The sequence below is a fragment of the Catharus ustulatus genome, chromosome 2, assembly GCF_009819885.2.
Source record: "Catharus ustulatus isolate bCatUst1 chromosome 2, bCatUst1.pri.v2, whole genome shotgun sequence".
In the NCBI taxonomy this organism is placed as follows: Eukaryota; Metazoa; Chordata; class Aves; order Passeriformes; family Turdidae; genus Catharus; species Catharus ustulatus.
Window position 1 is genome coordinate 54,960,987 of NC_046222.1, and position 18,128 is coordinate 54,979,114.

General features: G+C 37.3%; 1 protein-coding gene across 3 annotated transcripts in view; it reads right to left on the reverse strand.

The window, feature by feature from the left end:
• DCLK1 (doublecortin like kinase 1) overlaps window positions 1-18,128 on the reverse strand; it is a 237,606-nt gene that overhangs the window by 13,158 nt on the left and 206,320 nt on the right. For 2 of the 3 annotated variants that reach the window (XM_033051779.1, XM_033051781.2), the window contains 2 exons: window positions 17,087-17,167; window positions 10,530-10,643 (listed from right to left, as the gene is read on the reverse strand). In XM_033051779.1, coding sequence (XP_032907670.1) covers window positions 10,530-10,643; window positions 17,087-17,167 — 195 coding nt within the window. Of the gene's footprint in view, window positions 1-4,838; window positions 4,913-10,529; window positions 10,644-17,086; window positions 17,168-18,128 lie in introns of all 3 variants that reach the window. The other variant, XM_033051780.1, reaches the window with a different exon arrangement.

The following is an 18,128-nucleotide window of genomic DNA, read 5'->3' on the forward strand; positions in this document are numbered from 1 at the left end:
TTCAAAAACTACAACTGCTTTGATATATGTGGTGGATTTGCAATGGGAAGAGTCTTATTTTAGCTATGGCTGATATCTTCTGTCAGGTCAGTAATTACTGGATTAAAGTAACTGAATTTTATGAAAGTGAGCAGTGACTGTTATTCTTTTCACTTGTCTTAATTTACTGCTGGTCACCAAATATAGATATATATTAGTTTCATTAATAAAAGAACATTAATGTGCATTTTCATACATTATTCATACCAGCCAGGAGACTAAACTTGGGATGCAGCTGTTCACGCATTAATCTAAGAAACACTTCCCTTTGCTCGCTTTTTGTTTGCAGGAGCATACTTGCAGTTAGCAATTTTTGTGAAGCTTTGTTTAGCCTGTGGAATTAGATGAATATATGTGTTGAAACACTGTTATTTCTCTTCTAGTACATTTTTTTATATCCACAGTTTTTTAGACACATTGAAATGTTCGCACCTAGGTAAGTTTATCTTATTTCTTTAAACTTTTGGTTAACGACCTTTAGACATTGACAGGTTTCCTTGCAGTAAAAATGACCATTTAACATTGCTTGTAGCACAAGCCAGGCAGCCCTTCAGTCTCATCTTGTTTTGAATTTCTTTTCCATGGGTCTCTCAGGTTATATATATGTATATATTCTTATATATACACTATATATATTTATATATATATATATATGTAAGTGTGATTGATTCGTGAATCAAGACACTTTTTTGAGAGTACTTCAAACTTAGCAATGCATCTCAGTCCAGGAGCGAGACACTCATGGTATTTTTAGTCCCTCAGGTACAAGGTGTAACTAAGTCAAGTTACAAGGTGATTTGGAGACGTGCAAATGACCACATCGAGGGGACAAATTAATCGAGTGGATTTGAACCCAGGCCTCCAAATACAAAAGCCCAATGCTTTAACACACCATGTAACTTCCAGCATGAAATTTTAGCTAAAATGAAAGTAAAAAAGAAAGAAAACCAAATCAATTTGATATGTGCTTTGTACTGTACTGGTGAGTGAACGCAAAGACAAGTATTCCATACGCATAACTGTTGAATTCATGTTGCTGTATTTGTGTTTACTCTTTGACATCCCCTTTTTCAGAGACACGATTCCTCAGCTGTTTTCAATTACATGTGGAAGAGAGTTAGTGCCAAATTGTTTGCATGAGTGAATTTTATTTATAGTTTGTAAATCAGTTGTGGGTTTTTTGCTCAAGATTGGGAGAAGAGATTTTAAATTATTTTAGGTATCTGCCTGTATTTACCAATACTCAGTTTACAGAGGGTTTTATGTTATTAAAAATGGCACTCTACTGATTGCAAGCCTGATTCCCAGCTTCTTTGTCCCATCATCAAGATGCCTGGCTGTTTTTGACTTGAAAGTGTGTTGTATCCACTAGGGACAGGTGTAAGTAACTTGACAGATGCAAAGTAATGTGAACTAGGAACCAAACATAGAGGATGGAATTATGGGTTTTCAAATTAGCTACTTAGATATATTTTTAACTGTGACACAGATAACTGTCTTTTAAAAATCTAGTATTTATGAATTTAATAATGACCAGATTGATAATTTTTTTAAGCAGCCAATGTAACTCCTCTCTATTGTCATTATACTGATAAATCATTAATGACTTTTCCGTACACTTCTGGATTTTATTTTGCCCACTTTGCTTTTCTAGAGTGTCTTGGATATGTAGAAAATAACACACCCTGATATTTGATATTCTATACTAATATAATATATATACTAGTACACATACTGACATTTTATAGTAATATTCTGTTGGATGCAACCACTCTGGTGCTCCTTTGATATTCTGAATCAGCCCAATCTTTAAGATTTTAACTGGGGCCTCCAAGATTTGTTGTCTACTGATGCTGCTTTGGCCTTTACTGCACCTCTGATTGCAGGGCTGATGTTCCAACAACATTTGGTGGATTGGTTTTAAAACATGTATTAGTCTGGGGTCCAAATGATTTGGCTGCTTTGGTCCCTGTGTTTTCCCTGATCCTCATGTTCAAGGAACTGTGAAAGATTTTCCAGGCATTATTGCTTATGCCAGCTTCAACAACTCCTGCTGTATCTAAAAAATCATGTCACTTCTGCATGCATTATCCCACTGAAAGGGAATAAAAGAAGATGCAGAATACACTTAGAAAAGTTAGGATTTTGAAGGACTTTGAAAACAGAAGTTTTTTAGGCAGAGAAAGACAAGGTTTTCTGGTTGTTGAAGGAGGAAACAGTGTAATTTGAAAAGTCTTTTAGAAGACTTCTAGAAACTACAGATAAAAAAAAAAGAGGAGTGCTGAAGTAGTTTTAACACTAACAAAGGGAGCATTACATTTTTCCTGAGACATGGTTTCATTTTTCGCTGTACTTGTGAATTCAGATTAATTTTCACATGCCTGTGATAAATTATTCCTTTTATAGACATGAATTGATGAACCTTTTCATCTGCTCTGCATCTGTGCTACTAAAAAATAAACACTTACTACATCAAAATGCTTTTATTTAGGCTTAAACGTTGGTCACCACAACAGCTGTGTGTTTCTGGGAGATGAGAGAGGCCCAAACACACGGCAGTGCTTGGTCCACTGTACCCCCTCACAGAGGATTTCCTAATTAAGCATCCACGCCTAGGAGCCCTGATCTCCCAATTTGCCTTTCCACACTAGGTGCACAGTTTAGAAAACCCTAATTACAAACATTGTTGTTACTGCCCCCAGCTGGAAAACAGAGCAGTTTATGTATGAATAAGAGAGATTATCGCCCATCTGCTCCAGCCCATTATTCAGGGATGTGTCATTTTGTATGCTGATGGCAGCCATTACTAGTGCTTTAGTCAAATGACCTTTTTTTTTTTTTAATAGCTTTATTTATTTACCAAGTTGTAGACTTAGAGCCTTCCCCCCTACCTCTTCAAAATGCATATTGTTTGTTTCAAAACCTGGGCTATGCAGTTAAACTGAGTCAAGGCCAATCTGAGATGCTAATTTCTTTTCCCACAGGCTCCTGTTTTTGCTGCTCTGCTCTTCGTGAAGCAGGGGTTTTAAAAGATCCAAATACTATAGCAATATTTATATGTATGTCCAAATATGTATAGCAAATGGAAAGACTTTCTTTCCTTTTTTTTTTTTTTTAGGGTCAATGTAAAATAAAAAATACAAATCAGAGAAAGAGTGTAATTAATTAATTGCCATGGATAGCAATTAAACTCCAGGAAGATAAATAAAGCTCATGTGATCTTCCCCACCATTTTCTAGAACAGGCATTAAATTTACAACTCTTTGTCAAAGTTCTGCTTGACAGAAAAAGCCATCTTTCCTTCTTCAGCAGAAAATTCCTCTAATACTACCCGCAGTCTGGGCACTCAGGTCCCATTCCCCCTTCTCCAAAACCAAGAAGAAGGATGCCAAGTGACAAGACAGATCAGCAGGTTTTGCTCTGCCCTTGCAGGTCACAGTGGGTTTGTAGCCACCACCACAAGGGCAATAGGGTGGAATTAGATGAATTACAGGTACTGCTGCACACTCCAGTACTTGGAGTGAGAGCCTTTCTCAATTTTTGCTAGCCAGCGTTCAGCTCATTAATTGGATTGAATTTTCTACTTTTTGCCTGAAAAACAGGCTACTTTTGGTTTTGGGTTTGTTTTGTTTTTCTTTCCCCAGAACATCCATATCAGAAACTACTTAGCCCTCAGTGTGTGCTCAGGGAACTGTTAGGTTTTATGGAAAGCGTGCTGTAGCCCAATCCATGCACTTGATGAAATGATCCAGGGTGGGAGTTCTACTTTACTGGAAACACTCACAGTGACCATCTCTGCTGTTTTGCTAAGGTGGTTACTTTGCTGAGATTTTACAAACCCCTCACAGACAAGTTTTTAAGTGTTAGAAAACACAGGTCTGAGAGTAAACTTACAAAAATTTCTCCAGCTATCAAAATGTATGTCTTGTGAGTAATAAGGAAAGAGACAGCAAGTAACCATTGATGGAAATTCCAGTGCTCTGGATTTATTGAGGAGGTGTGTGGGCCTCTTGTGGGCTATCAGACCTGGAACCCCCCCTTGCCCCCACTCCAGAATGAGTCCCTCCCACCCAGACCCCCCTTTTATCATACAGGTTAAGCCAGCTAACGACAACCCTGGCACAGTTACACAATGAAGGAAAATATATTCAAGAGACTCATGCAATATTAAAAAAAAAAATCAAATCAAAATAAATAGGTATCAGAGGGGTTTTAAAAAGAAAAGAGAAGGAATGCATTGTTAGAAACACAAGCTTACCAGCACATACAATGCATTGTATTTCAGTGAACTTGGGAGAGTTTCTATGCCCGCGTTATGCAAATGCATTGTTCAATCTAAGGTAAGGATTGTGTTTGGTGGGTTTAAAATGACAGTATATAGCTCCACATCTTGCATGGAAAAAGAGGAAAATATATGCTGAGAGCCTGTTGCTGCTCCGTGTGTTTTGAAACAGGAGCACAGGGGAAGCAGATGCCTTAACAAGCAGAAGGGAGGGGGAGGGTGCGTACTTCAGCATATCTGTAGATTTTCTATATACACTGTCCTTTTAACTATAGGGAGATTGGTACTGAGCATGTGCGATGAAGAGAAAGCTGGCAATGTGGGTGTGAGGGATGGGTGAAGAAAGGGAATGAGGGGGTGTGGCATCTCAATCAAGATTAAAACGAAACTGATAAAGCAGCATATGGACCGGATAACAAATCAAAAAGCATGTTTATCCACTGAAGGAACTGGTTAATGGAGACTGCCAGCACGTTGCCATGGAAACACTGACTGTTGGCGCTGCACCATCTCATACCTTATCCAATACATTCCTGGTTGTTGGTAGTAGTCCAAAGACCCTGATCTCTTGATGGTAAACCCGTGGTCCAGCTGAGCAGAGAGAAATGGGGCAACTCAGTGGATCAACATTAGGCTAGAGAATTCAGACTCCAGAGCAAGCTGTTCCTTATTTAGTGCATATTTACTGTTTTCACTTTCACTCTTATCTAACATCCTAAAGCTACGTACCACAGAAGAAAAAGGAAAAAAAAAGGTAAAGAAATAAAAGAAAAATATTCTAATTCTAGATTTGGTCTTGCCAAATTGGAAGCCAATTTATTCAGACTAAAATGGAGTTTGTGAATAGGTTAGTTAATGCATAATGCATTCATTTAAAAGTCTGAAATATCTCGTTACCTCCAAAGACAGTAGTGCCCTTTTAAGTTGCACATACCAGTAATGGAATATTATTTTTGCAATTAAACTGAGAAGTTTAATAATAATAATTAAAAAAACCTAAATGCAGTGCAACCATCACAAGGACCAGGCTAGACAGACTACACAAGGCTTAAATTAGACTGCTTCATAATCATGGAACGTGTAAAGATGAAAAGAATCAGGTTTTGATACCCCATCAATCATGGTAATTCATTTCTAAAAATGCGTTAACCTTGGAGAGTAGGACTACTCAGAGTCATGAATAACATTGTTTATCATTTCAGCTTACACCTCGTGCTCAAAAAGATAACAGTACAAAACTATTTGGTTTAAAATTGCACCAATTAAAGTCAAAATGGAAATGAACTTTACATTGTGTCCAGGAAATTGTGCTGGTGATATTACTTAAGGAATACAGATCTTTCATGTTTAGTTTATCATTAGCAAAATCATGTGCATAGGAACAAAGAAAATGTGCTCTTTTCCCTAACCCTTCTGTGCTGCACTAACAGACGGTGGAAACATAATTTTGCTGAATTACATAAAATTTTGGAGGAAAAAGTCTTGACGGAGACACTCTGACTGCTCTAAAACTGTTGCAATGATTTTCAGATTTTTGCTCTGTGAAGGGAAAAGGCCATTTTGGGCTTCAACAGGAGTTGAATATCAATACTGATGACAGTTTCTAATTCTAAATTCAGAAATGCAGTTCAACACATTTCCAGGTACCAACCACTCAAGGGGAGTTAGGAGCTAACTGCAAATCTAACTTTTCTTGATGACTCCCCTGCAAGTGTAGAATTTAATAATTTATTCCATTTTGTTAAAACAATGCCTCTTTCATCTTATTTAGAATTATTTAAAGGATGTTTCCTGTTTAAAACCATGAGAACCTTGTACCTAGAGTTAAATTTGTGTTGGTTTAACTACATCGGTCTGCTATTGCCATCTACTGGCTTCCTTGTATGCTGCACATAAAACACACAAAAGGGATGCTTTTTTCCTAAAAAGCAGATCAAAAATATTGCCCTAAAATTGAATAGCCAAAAATTAATTCAGAGAAAATGGGGAGAGTCGCTCCCTAACAAGAGTTGAAACAATTTTGGTGGTGTGGAATTCCTGGCACGAGAAACCCTGCTGTGGACAATGACCACAGGACAACACAGACAATAGATGCGAAGGGATAGCTGAGACACAGATTCAGCTTTAAGCAAAACTCTAAGTAAAACTTACAAGCTAGGTTTGGCTTCTTCTCCACACCACCCAAGAAATCCCATGGCTAAAAATTCCACTTGGCATTGGTAATTTTATTTTAAAATTGGCAGAATGCAGGGCAATGACCCACACACTGCCTGCCCTTGCCAGGGTCCCCAACCCAGGACCCTGTAAGCAGAAGAGTGCTGCACCAGTTTTCTAAGCAGCTTTTTTCCTTCTCTGTTCTACTTGTTTACACTGCATCTCCAGCTGGAGTTTACTCCCATTGCCAAGACAGAGACCTCATTCAACCTTAACAGCAGATTAGCATTAGTCTTTTCCTCTGTCTTAATGGCAAAAGTACAAGCACCAAAGAGATGACATACAGGCTAAGATTTAACACTTCAGACAAGGACATATATTAAACGATGCTCAATTCATACAAGGAATTACAGCACACCTTTGGATTGAAGAAGCATTCTCAGAAAGCGATTTGCTCTCTGAGTCACTCTAGCCACTGCCACTGAAGCCCAGAGGGTACAGCCACAAGGGTGTTGGTTTGTGGCCAAACTAAAATAAATGAAATTGATATCCCTGAAGAACTAAAGAATTATCTTCCCCCCAAGTTTTAAAAAGGCTAGTTAATATAAGTCTGGTTTTATGTTTTTACTGCAGTACCTTTTATAAACACCATCACAGGACTAAAAAATACTGCTCCTATTGAAAAGCTGCATGAGAAACATGATCCTGAATATATTTTGGCACATGCTTAACAGTAATGTGGCCATTTTGACACAGACTGGGGGCATTAGCCCAAACTGTCTCCCACAGAGACTTGTAGTCAACGCCTGTGACAAGAGTTTAAGAACAGGGCAAGTAAAGTGATATTTCTCCTACATACTCTCTCATCAGCAAGCAGTGTTTTTTAGGGACTTGCTAATTCTCTTGCTGTTTTAAAAGCTAGCTCTCCAATTAAAATTTTGCTGGCAAAGCTACATTGGTTCAGGGGAATTTTTTCCCAACTGACATAGTTTCTCTGGCTGAAGTTTTAATGATGCATTATTGCATCAACAGAAAAGTCTCTTTGCTTGTACAGTTAATTTTGTTTGAGAAATCATTCTATTACATCAGCAAAGGAACTGCTTTGCTAGGCATGCACATGTTCGTTAAGGTAGTTTGTCCAACTAAGCAATCCTTTCAAATGTGGACAAACTTGAAGTCTGGACACATGCACGAGAAGTAGGATGCCTCTGCCTTGGACAGACGGAGACAACTTTTACTGAGATTACCACGTCAATAAAGCAGACATAAGTCTGAACCAAAAGAATCAATGCAATTTGGACATTGCTGAAGGAAGTAGTAGCCACAGAAATTGTGTGCAAAACACATGTGGCTTCAAATTTCCTTTCAGTCAAGCTGACCAGAGACACATCTTTAGGAACTTAATTTTCATATTATAGTTTTAATTGGTGCATATGGTAAATACTCCTTGAGATCTTTGAGGTGTGATACTTTTTACCACTGGAGAAAACAGGCATATAATATCATATCATACCAACGTGAGGACAAACTAAGAACTAAATACCACATATTAGCAAGCTCTGTACATAAACAGAGTTATAATACTCAAAATAACGATAATATTTATCTTTCATACTATTAAGCTATAGAAATATAAGCACATATTAACACATTTTCACAAACACAGACACAGATGTGTTATATAATATATAGAACACAACTCTACATATTATATACACAAGCACTCTCTAAAAAAGTATGTAAACATACAGGCAGGTACAAACCCCCAGTATTCTTATAGCAAATATAGTTAATGCATGTCTTTAGTGCCAAACAATATATTACAGCATCTATACATACTTCGAAAGTTCTAAATCTAGAGCAGTCTCTGTTAATAGGATTTAATTTTAGCTTATTTGAGATTTCACAGTTAAAGTGAGATTCCCAAACATAAAACCCTGGTGACATGCATGTCAAATGTATATTAAATAGACTTCCAAATGCAGAAACAACATATAAAGACATTGCTGTTTTGCTTTTGGCTTTCTTTTATATATTAAATCATTTTTGTAGGAAAAACCCCTAATTTATTCATAAAATGGAATTTATTTAACATTCTGAAACATTATCAAAGCACTAAAGAGGTCTATACTTCCCCATCTGTTCCCATAATCAAACCACTTTCTGAATTACGTAAAAGTATTCTAAACATTTCTACTTTATAGGCCAAGTTGTAGGATCAGTCATGTAAGGATATGAAGTTTTCCCACAGAGATGATCACTAAAAATAATCTGTTAAATTTCCAAACACTAAAAAATAAATAAAATTCATTAAGAATATGATTAATCATACACATTTTTCCTGATGTTTTGCAGTGGACAGATTCACTACAGTGCCTTTTCCATTACTCAGGTGTTAAACTGCTGCAAAGAATTCCTTGGCAAAGCAACTGGGGCAAATAAAAAAAGAGGAGGGCAGGGAAATTAAAAGCATAAAGGAGCAAGGGATGGATGAGGACAGAGGCATCATTTCTTGCTTTCAAGCTTTGAAGTCATTAGCATGGAGGATCTGAGCAGTAATTCTCATGGACAAGCGTGCTGGCAGTCCATTCAATAGGAACACGGTTTCAGCTAGTCTATAAAGAACATACCTGCAGTTCAGATGAGCAATGGGTATGTGATGTTTTAGTTGTGGGAGAGTTGCTGCAGTATTATTGCTTAAAAATGAAAATAAATAAATGCTGACTATGTTAGCTGATGACTGAGAAAACCTAGGAAAAGCATGAGGAACAACTTGCTTCCATGTTGAGGACATTCAGGGTAGGAAAGAGTAAAGAAAAAATATGAGAGAGGCACAGCTTGAAATTTTAAGTACTTATACCAAGTAACTTTAAGAGAGTATCCATTTTGCTGCACAAGCACTTCACACCTGTGAGCCAGATTGCATGTGCTGAGCTGAATTTATTTCATGCTGATTTAACTCAACACTAGAGGGGCTGAGCTGAGAAACATGAAAGTGGAAACAGTACAAGAAAGTGTACATGTGCAGTCACACCACCTGCAATTTATGGAAGCTGGGAATGAACACTGAGTAATCTGATATGGGAATGGTTACGTTTAACATGTCACATTTTTAGTGACTCTTTGGAGTGTTCACATTACTATGAGTTATAAAGGAAAGCTTACAAACACAAGCAGATGTATCAAAAATGTGAAGGATGTGCATGTTACTGTTCAATGGCATTAGTATGAATAATCTCTTCATATGCTGAATATATTCTGTGTCCATGTATATGTAATACACATGTTCATCTGTGAGGAAAAAATACAATCATATGTGATGTATGCTCCATTGAGGATGCCATTGAAACCTCAGTAAAGCTTGGTCAGAATTTTGGCCAAGCTTTGTTTCAGACACTCCAACATGTTCAAACCTAGAATGGCTCCACTGGAATTACAATGTGAGAGAAGGCAGCAAGAAGTTCCGTTCAGTCTTTACCCCATTAAATACTTCTGCTGATAGGGAAGCAGGTTGTGTGCGGCACTACAATAAAATGCTGCTGCTCAGCTAAATCTGAAGTGGCTAGACTCATGTTAACCATGAAGGCAGCAGTGAGACATCATAGCTCTCTTTCATGTCTTCAAAGCGGACAGGCTTAGGCTGCCATATAGATTTTCAAACTTTGAAGCAATTTCCATTTTTAAGTGGTGCTGTCCTGCTACAGTCTCGGTGTGGCCTAAATCCCTACAATGAGTCTGCTGCCAAGATAAATGTCACGATCCCACAGTTCAAATTGCTGAATTTACATTGGAGTTAGGTCCACTCATCTTCTGTAAAATGTGGAACTGTGTACTGTGTGTACAGTTATATCTCCTAGGGCTGTTAAATAACAATGTGACTCACAAGGAGAATCAAAGGAGAAGCTGTGCAGGATACCAGTCTAACTGCGTTTATATTAATTAAATGCTACAATTATCCAAAGATTAACCCTCTCTGGTTTCTTCTGGTGTCATAAACACAAAACTGTCTGGTGGGCACATAAACCTGTTTCATCTGTGTAATTCAGATGCTTACTGCTATGACAGAAACTCCAGCTGCTGTGCTGTTCGGCTTAGGGCCTGTGTTGAAATGCTTCTTTATCTTCCCAGCTACTGAGAGCTGATGTTCATTCTCTGGAAGGCCATCATCCTGCAGATAAATAAAGCAAAATAAAACTTCAGAGAGGAAAGATGAAAAGGGAAGGAATTGTGAGGTGATTCTGATGGGTCCCATTAATATAGAAAAATTTACAAAATATTTGTATTAAAATATGGGTCAATCATTGTCTCCATCAATATATTTAAGGTACTTACAAGATGAACATGTTATGGCACCAAGCAGTCTCTCTCTTCTTCTTTACCCAATAGTTCCTTCTCAAACTTTAGGTAATGTTCATTAATAATAATTGTTAAACATTTCACTTATCATTCTACCATATCTTAATTACCACTACTCAGATATTTTTATGCCCATTAATATTTCAAAGCCTGAGGATTTCAGATGTGCGTAAGATTCTGTTTACTCACTACATAAATTTAATGATAATGACCTCAAAAGTAAAACGTATCCAAGATATTACAAAAACCAGAGGCTGGGCTGGGACATTCCTCCTTGCAGCTGACATCCTACTTTGCACGGTGAACCTGGATTCCTGTACCTAGGTACACTGGCATCCTCCATGCTGAGGAGAAACCCCAGCAGAAAGAAGGGAGTGTGTGGTTTTGCATAAGTCCACAGACTAAATAAATTCAAGCCCAGGAAAAGAGGGAGTTTTTTTAGAAATTGTAGAAAAGATCCTTATGCCTTAAAAATGTGCAAAAAGCCACTGCTCAGTGAGACTTCCCCACTAGCAGAATATGCAGAATTTCAGGCAACAGATATTCAGAATAGGTGGAATAGGAAACAAAATGTAGAACAGGCAAAATATACAGGGTATCAGGTCACTGGCCATGTCATAGTCATATCTAACTGGTGCTGCATGGTGTGTATAGGTATAAACAGCTGTAATAATTCTTAAACTCCATTTAGGTAAAATCCTAGCAGAATAAAGGCAAAGGAGACAAGATCAGAATAGTGAGAGATGACAGACACTTGTTTTTTTAATTTTTCAGACATTATGAGTGCCCTTAAAGAGTTACAGAGCTGCTGCAGTAAATCAGTGAGCAGTAGTTCAGTGAGCATATGTGAATTCTAGGGAGGTTGGTAGGGTTTGTTATTTATTTAGCTTGGGGAGTTTGTGTTTAGAGATCCCTTACTCACCCCTTAACAAAAATGTCTCAGCTGGCAAAATATGGTCAAGTGCACACAGCTGCAAAACACAAAACAAAACAATACAACCCAGTAGCTGATTATTGTCTAGCACTAGGGAGTCCTGGCTCAGTGGTATATGACCCCTAAAAATAACCTGCTTCCTGTTGACCTTGCCTTTCCCAGAAGAAAGCTAGACTGTAAAGTGAACTCCTCTTCACAAGAGGAGGGAAGAAAAATAAAATCATTCTCTTGGCTTTCTTGACATGAAAGTCTGCCAAGCGTTCATGTCATCTTGTCAAAAGACTAAGCTATAGAGAAGATAATAGTTACCACGACTGTGGTCATATTTTATTGATGAAGCACCACACCCACAGTTCCAGTGGCAGCACACCACAGATACATCATTTGGGCTTCAGCCTTTCGATTAAATACTTTCCAGTTTAATTTAAGATGCAGCATAGGGATATATCAGAATTCCTCGTTACAAAGTTTTTGTTATTACTGTTGGTGCCACCTGATGTTTAGCAGTTCTCTTTTATTCAAACACACTTTATAAACAAATCAATATGTATTAAACTAGCTCTTAGATTTACTTCAGTCAACAATAAAATAGATAGCTATTGAGGGTGAGAGATGACAGCTGTTTAAGCAAGCTGCTCAGCAGTTTTAAAAGGTAAGAAGTGAAAAAAACACCTATCAAATTGATCAGAATCAGCAGGTTAAGTTGTAGAATTGGAAAACAGAGTAAACACTGCTGATAAGAATTTCATTGGGTTGCTGAAATTGGAGGGATGTCAAATCCTAAAGAGGTTAACTGTTCCTTCCCCCTATTTTAAGTCTTTGCTTTTGGCATTGGGTTAGGATCACAGAATTTCATCTCAGCTTTAGCATTAATCACAAGATTTTTTTTTAAAGCTGGTCAGTGATTTATGCTGCTCCATCTGGGAACTTTAAAGAGTCATGAGCTTTAAAAGATGTTGAGTGCTAATAGTCTGAAAGAAGAGCTGTCCTTTGCATACTTCAGAAGATGAGAAGTCACAAGAGTTTGAAAACTCTGGTCCAGAATTTGAGTTTTCATATACACAGTATAAACTGTTTGGAATGTTAACATATTTTTTGTTTTGTTTTGTTTTGGGGTGCTTTGGTCTTGTGGGTTTTTTTTGTTTGTTTGTTTTTGTTTTGGTGTGTTTTTGGTTGTTTCATTTTTTTAAATCAGTCTCCACAAAATACCTTTCATGGTCTATTTGCAAGAATTAAAAAAAAAAAAAAAAAAAAAAAAAAAGGAGGCACAAGGTCATGGAGTAATTCCAGTAATTGATAAAAACTGCTTACATATTTGCATTGTTCTCTGTGGCAAAAGTACCACTCAAAGTAAAAAGAAGTGTTATAAAGATGCAATGAAGTAATGAAGTTCAGTATTCCCAGACTCCTCCTGCCCTGAAACACTTAGATCCATTTCACAAGATGTCACAAGAGCTTTATTTTTCAGGTCTGAAAGCATCAGATTACTAGAATATTATACAAGTAACAGCAGGAAATTAGAGTAAATAGAAGTGCTGGAAAAGCTTTTGGACACTGTTTCCTTTAAGGATTCTAAAGAAATTATTTTCGTGCAATGTCCTAGGGTGTAACCAAAAGTAGTGCAGCTGCAAAATAAGGAATGTCTTTCAAAATCAACTTTATTGCACCTATTTGGCTTATTGAAACTTATTGCTTGGCTATCCATTTCTTTTGCACACAAATTTGCAAGGCAGACATAGTGAGGGAAAAATATAAAAGCTTCAGGTTCTCTAATTCTTTTTAGGCTAGTGTGTGCCATCTTCCTCTTACAGGAGCAACACACATTTTTTACTGATTATTTTAACAGAGAAGGATTTACAGAATGCAAGCTATCCCTTTCAGCATTCACTGTTCAGTGATGTATTAGGAAACATTTACTACTTATACAAAAAAGAATGTTTTTCCTATATCTTGTTTCAGGTTATCAATACCATTAATGTTTTAAATGCCAGGCCTCAAGCCTCCTGCCTCTTTTATAATTATTTGGTTTTCAAAAAAAAAAAAAAAAAAAAAAAATTTTAAAAATTTAAAAATGGAGCAGGTAAAGAAAAGTTTTGGGGTCCCTGTAGGAGAAGTATAAACAGATGGATTTGTTTCCAGGTCTAAGTGTACTGCATAGGAGAGATGACTCCAAATAAACTAAATGGAGGGGGCAAAGAACTGCTGCTGAGTTGCATTTAGAATTCAAGATCTGCATCTGTGGCAGTGGCATGTAGCCAATATCTTTTCAGGTTTTGTTTTTATGAATTGAAAACAGCTGGGATATTATTCACATTGAAACTGCTTTACTGGTCTGACTCTGACCATAACAAGTTTTGCAGTTTTCAAGAGGTTTCCAGATATTTTTATAGGAAAAATTTAAACTGAATTCAGGGTTTGCTCCTACTGTAACTGTCAAAGCATATTCCAGGAATCTCAACAATTTACCAAGTAATCACATGGTAAGCAGCTATAAAGTAGAATGGTTATTTACAATCTACAAAATGGTTTTATATAGTGTAAGCAGTTACAACACTTCTATCAAAGGTTTGATCAAAGAGAGAAAATGTTCCTTAAAACTGTCAAAGAAAACACATGCCTGCTTTTCAAGCCAGCTGTTCTATCTTGTATTTTAGCTGCAGATTTAAAACTCTATGAATAGGTTCAAAACTGAAATAAGGGAAGTGTTGCAATGAGCTCTATCCCAGCTGAAACTAATAGAGAAAGTAAACTCCAGCATTTGACACCATGGAAAAGTATTTAAGCATTTACCTGTGAAAATTCCACGTGCTATATCTTCTCAGAAAGACAGTATACACATAATTGCTCAGGTAATTACCACACATTGATTGCAGAGTCTTTTGTAAACAGGGGTGCATTAATTCCCTGTCCTGAAGCTGAGAAAATGAGGTCCAGGGAGGTTGTGTGACAGACTTGCAGCTGATCCAGCAAGTGATGGCAGAGGGATGTGTAGCTGGGTCTGACACTGTGCATCCTGCCTCTGTGCATCCACAAGCTGCCCCTGCTAGCTTATCTACTGCTGCTGCCCAGACACACTTCAGGGAAGTACCCTTTCTCATGGAACCATTTAAGCACCTGTTTCAATTCAGCCATGTTCTTATTTCTTCTGATGTGAGCTAGGATTGTAGTGCCATCTACTCAATTTGATGCCCAGTATTAAGTGCTTCCATGTGTGATGCCTTGAAATGGGAGCAATGTTTGAAATGTGTTAAAGCACTTTCCTGAATGGTCCCAGTGCTAGCCTTTATCCGCCCAGAAAAAATGTATGGAGGACATAAGAGAATTCAAAAGCAGTTTTGGTCTGCATTATGAACTATCTTTAGTGTAATGATGAAGACAAAATACTGCCTTATTTCAGTTGTTAAAAGCAGCAGAAAAAAAAAGGAATTACAGAATTGTCATGGAATATTTTTTCACTTATAGACAGAATTGCTACAGGTTTTGATTGCAGAGGATTATTTCCAGCACAAAATTAGAAGTGCAGCAGACATAGACCAAAGATTAATTGATCATTCCATGTTGTTTCTAACAGTGCATCACAGTCATTCTTTAAGAAGTAGTATATTTAGTAGAAGCAAGTAGATCTTGAACTTTCCCTGGTATATCCTGTAGTTCATGCCAACCAAGTACTTAAAAACTTTGTAAGCCAAGAGTTATATCCAGACCACTATATTTAATAAGCACCAATGGGATTATCCTCCAAAAATGTATTAAATTCTCTTTTGAGTCCATTTATACCAGTCCTCTACACCACCTTCTGGCAAAGGGTTCTGCATGTTAACTTACTGCACAGAAATTCAGGAATTTGCCAAGGTGCTTCAGTAACCAGAGCTCAGGTTTTCTAGCAGAGGTCTGGAGGGTTAAAAGTCTTTAGCCCCCAGCCCCTCTCCCCTGCTATCCTCACCAGCAGGTACTAGTGAGGGCAGGGAAGCAGATCCTCACATCACTTGCACACCACCACCACTGGGTTACTGACAAAGAGCTACACCTCTTCTTTTTTATATATGTTTTTTCTTTTTTATGGTGTAACAATTTAAAAAAATGAAGCATCTGGGGGTAGCATGAACATTTCAAATATATTTTTCAGAAAAAAATGGAAGATTAGTGACCACTTCCTTAAGTGGTGTAACCAAGTGACAATTCAGTAATCTCAGCAGCAGTGTGCAGGCTGACACTGTGGGTGACTTGGCCTTTCTGTGGCTTCCGATCAGTGACTTCCATCTCTTTCTCCCATGGAGACTGAGAGACCCCTCAATCACCACAATTGATACAAGACCCCTCAATTGATACAAGACATTATAAACTGTGACAGAAGTCCAAGGACAGCCTCTGGCACCAAGGAAAATTAATATTTCAGCTGCTTGAATGTCATCTTCAAAATGAAAAGATTTTCATCAGACATTTTCCTAGATCCTTGCTCTCTTCATACACCACAGATGGGCTCTGCATGTAATGGCATTTAAAATTTAAAAAAAAGGCGTTTGGCTAATGAGTGAGCCCTCCAAGTTTAAAGCAAGTACTTGGCATATACTTAACTGATCACTATTACTCTGACTATATGAAGGACACTTTCATTAAAAAACAATAAATATCTGAGGTGACTGTATATTTGAATTTTTAGAATAGTGTTTTAGTGAGAAAAGGATTTTGGATAAAGCAGCTTAGGACCAAAGAGCATTCCAGGGAAGACTGCAGTCTCAAACTTGCAACAAACAAAATGAAGCATTGTTTCTTCTTCCTTTATTTTTTTCCCACTGTTCATCCCAATTGTGCTTCTTTTCTCAGTTGTCCCTTCTTAACTGGAATATAGATTGTCTCAAATTTTTATTTCTTGTGAGCTCGGTATTTTAAAACATGTTAAATGGTCTGGAATAATTAACAAATCTTAAATACCATCAAAAGCTAAATATGATTTGAAATGTTTCCCTCTTCCATTCTGCATTTCAGTAGCTCTTAATCATGGCTGTCAGATTTTTGAGTCCACCTGATCTCAGGAGAACAAAATGTGTCACTGAACCTGCAAGCTGAGTGTTACAGATATACATTTATCAAAGATTTGTTGAAATTCCATTTCAGAGAAAATGTAGCTGAGCACACACAAAATAGTGAAAACCCCAAGGTACATAATACACTAAATCAGCCTGTAACCCAGCTTATTTCCAGTTAAATCTGTGGCATCTTTAGAATGTGCTGGCTTCTAAAAGGGCACAGCAAAGGCTTGACAGAAAAGAGTTCCAAGGAGCCAAATTGCAAGAAGCATCTACAAGTCTGAAAATACTTACATTAACCCATGGATGCTCAAGAACTTGCAAGGCTGAGAATCGAAGATCTACATCTACTTGAAGCATCATTGTGATAAGTTCCTGAGAAATTGAATACAGGGTCAAATTTAAAGAACACTTTTAAAGAACAAATCAATATTTCATTCACTTAAGAACTCTTTAACTGATTTTGTAAGAGTTCTCAAAGTGAGAGTGAACTACCGACTGCAGAAATATACTAAGATTATTCAAAAAATAGAAAAACTATGAACTGATGAACTCAGCTGAACTTTTAAATCAGTATCTGACAGTACCTTGAGAACCTAGAAGACAATTCTGAGTTACAGTTCTGAAGCCACATTAAGAGAAAACCACTTAATATATAATGTGCAAAACAAAGGGTCCCATGCAATTAGGTTAGCTTCCCAGTAAGAAAAAGTCAATTCCTCTGTAGGAAAAAAAAAGTCAGCAAATATAGTTTTTCTTTAAACTCTTGTATAAATGATATAGAAGATATTAATAAAACCTCAACTCCTAAAACCATTATTTTTCATCCTCTGATTTTCTCTGCAATTACCTAAATAATTTCATTCATAGAGTGGAGTGCATAGAAACAGGGTGGCAATATGACAGCAAATAAAGATGCATCACCAAAGACCAAAGCCAGTAATTCTTAGTCACAAGAATAACTTAAATGGACAGGCTAAGGCTTCAAAACAGAAAATTTAGACAGAACTATTTGGCAGGAGTTTCACAGGGAAATGGACAGGCAAAGGACTTGCAGGGCTCCCACTAACGATGCCATGAAATAATGCCTGCTACAACACAATGATTTGGTTTAGAGGACTTCCAACTCTATGACTCTATCTCCCTCATTAACCTCATTAGATAGAAGGCTAAAATGCTAGTCCTGATCACCCTCCACATACCTGTAAAAGCAGGATATAACTCTCCAAAGAATGGAGATTAGAGCTAGTCTCATTACCTGCATCCACCTCCAAATTTCACTATTTTTTTTTCTTGTGATTGATCAAACACTGTCACACTGAAGGAAACAGGATAA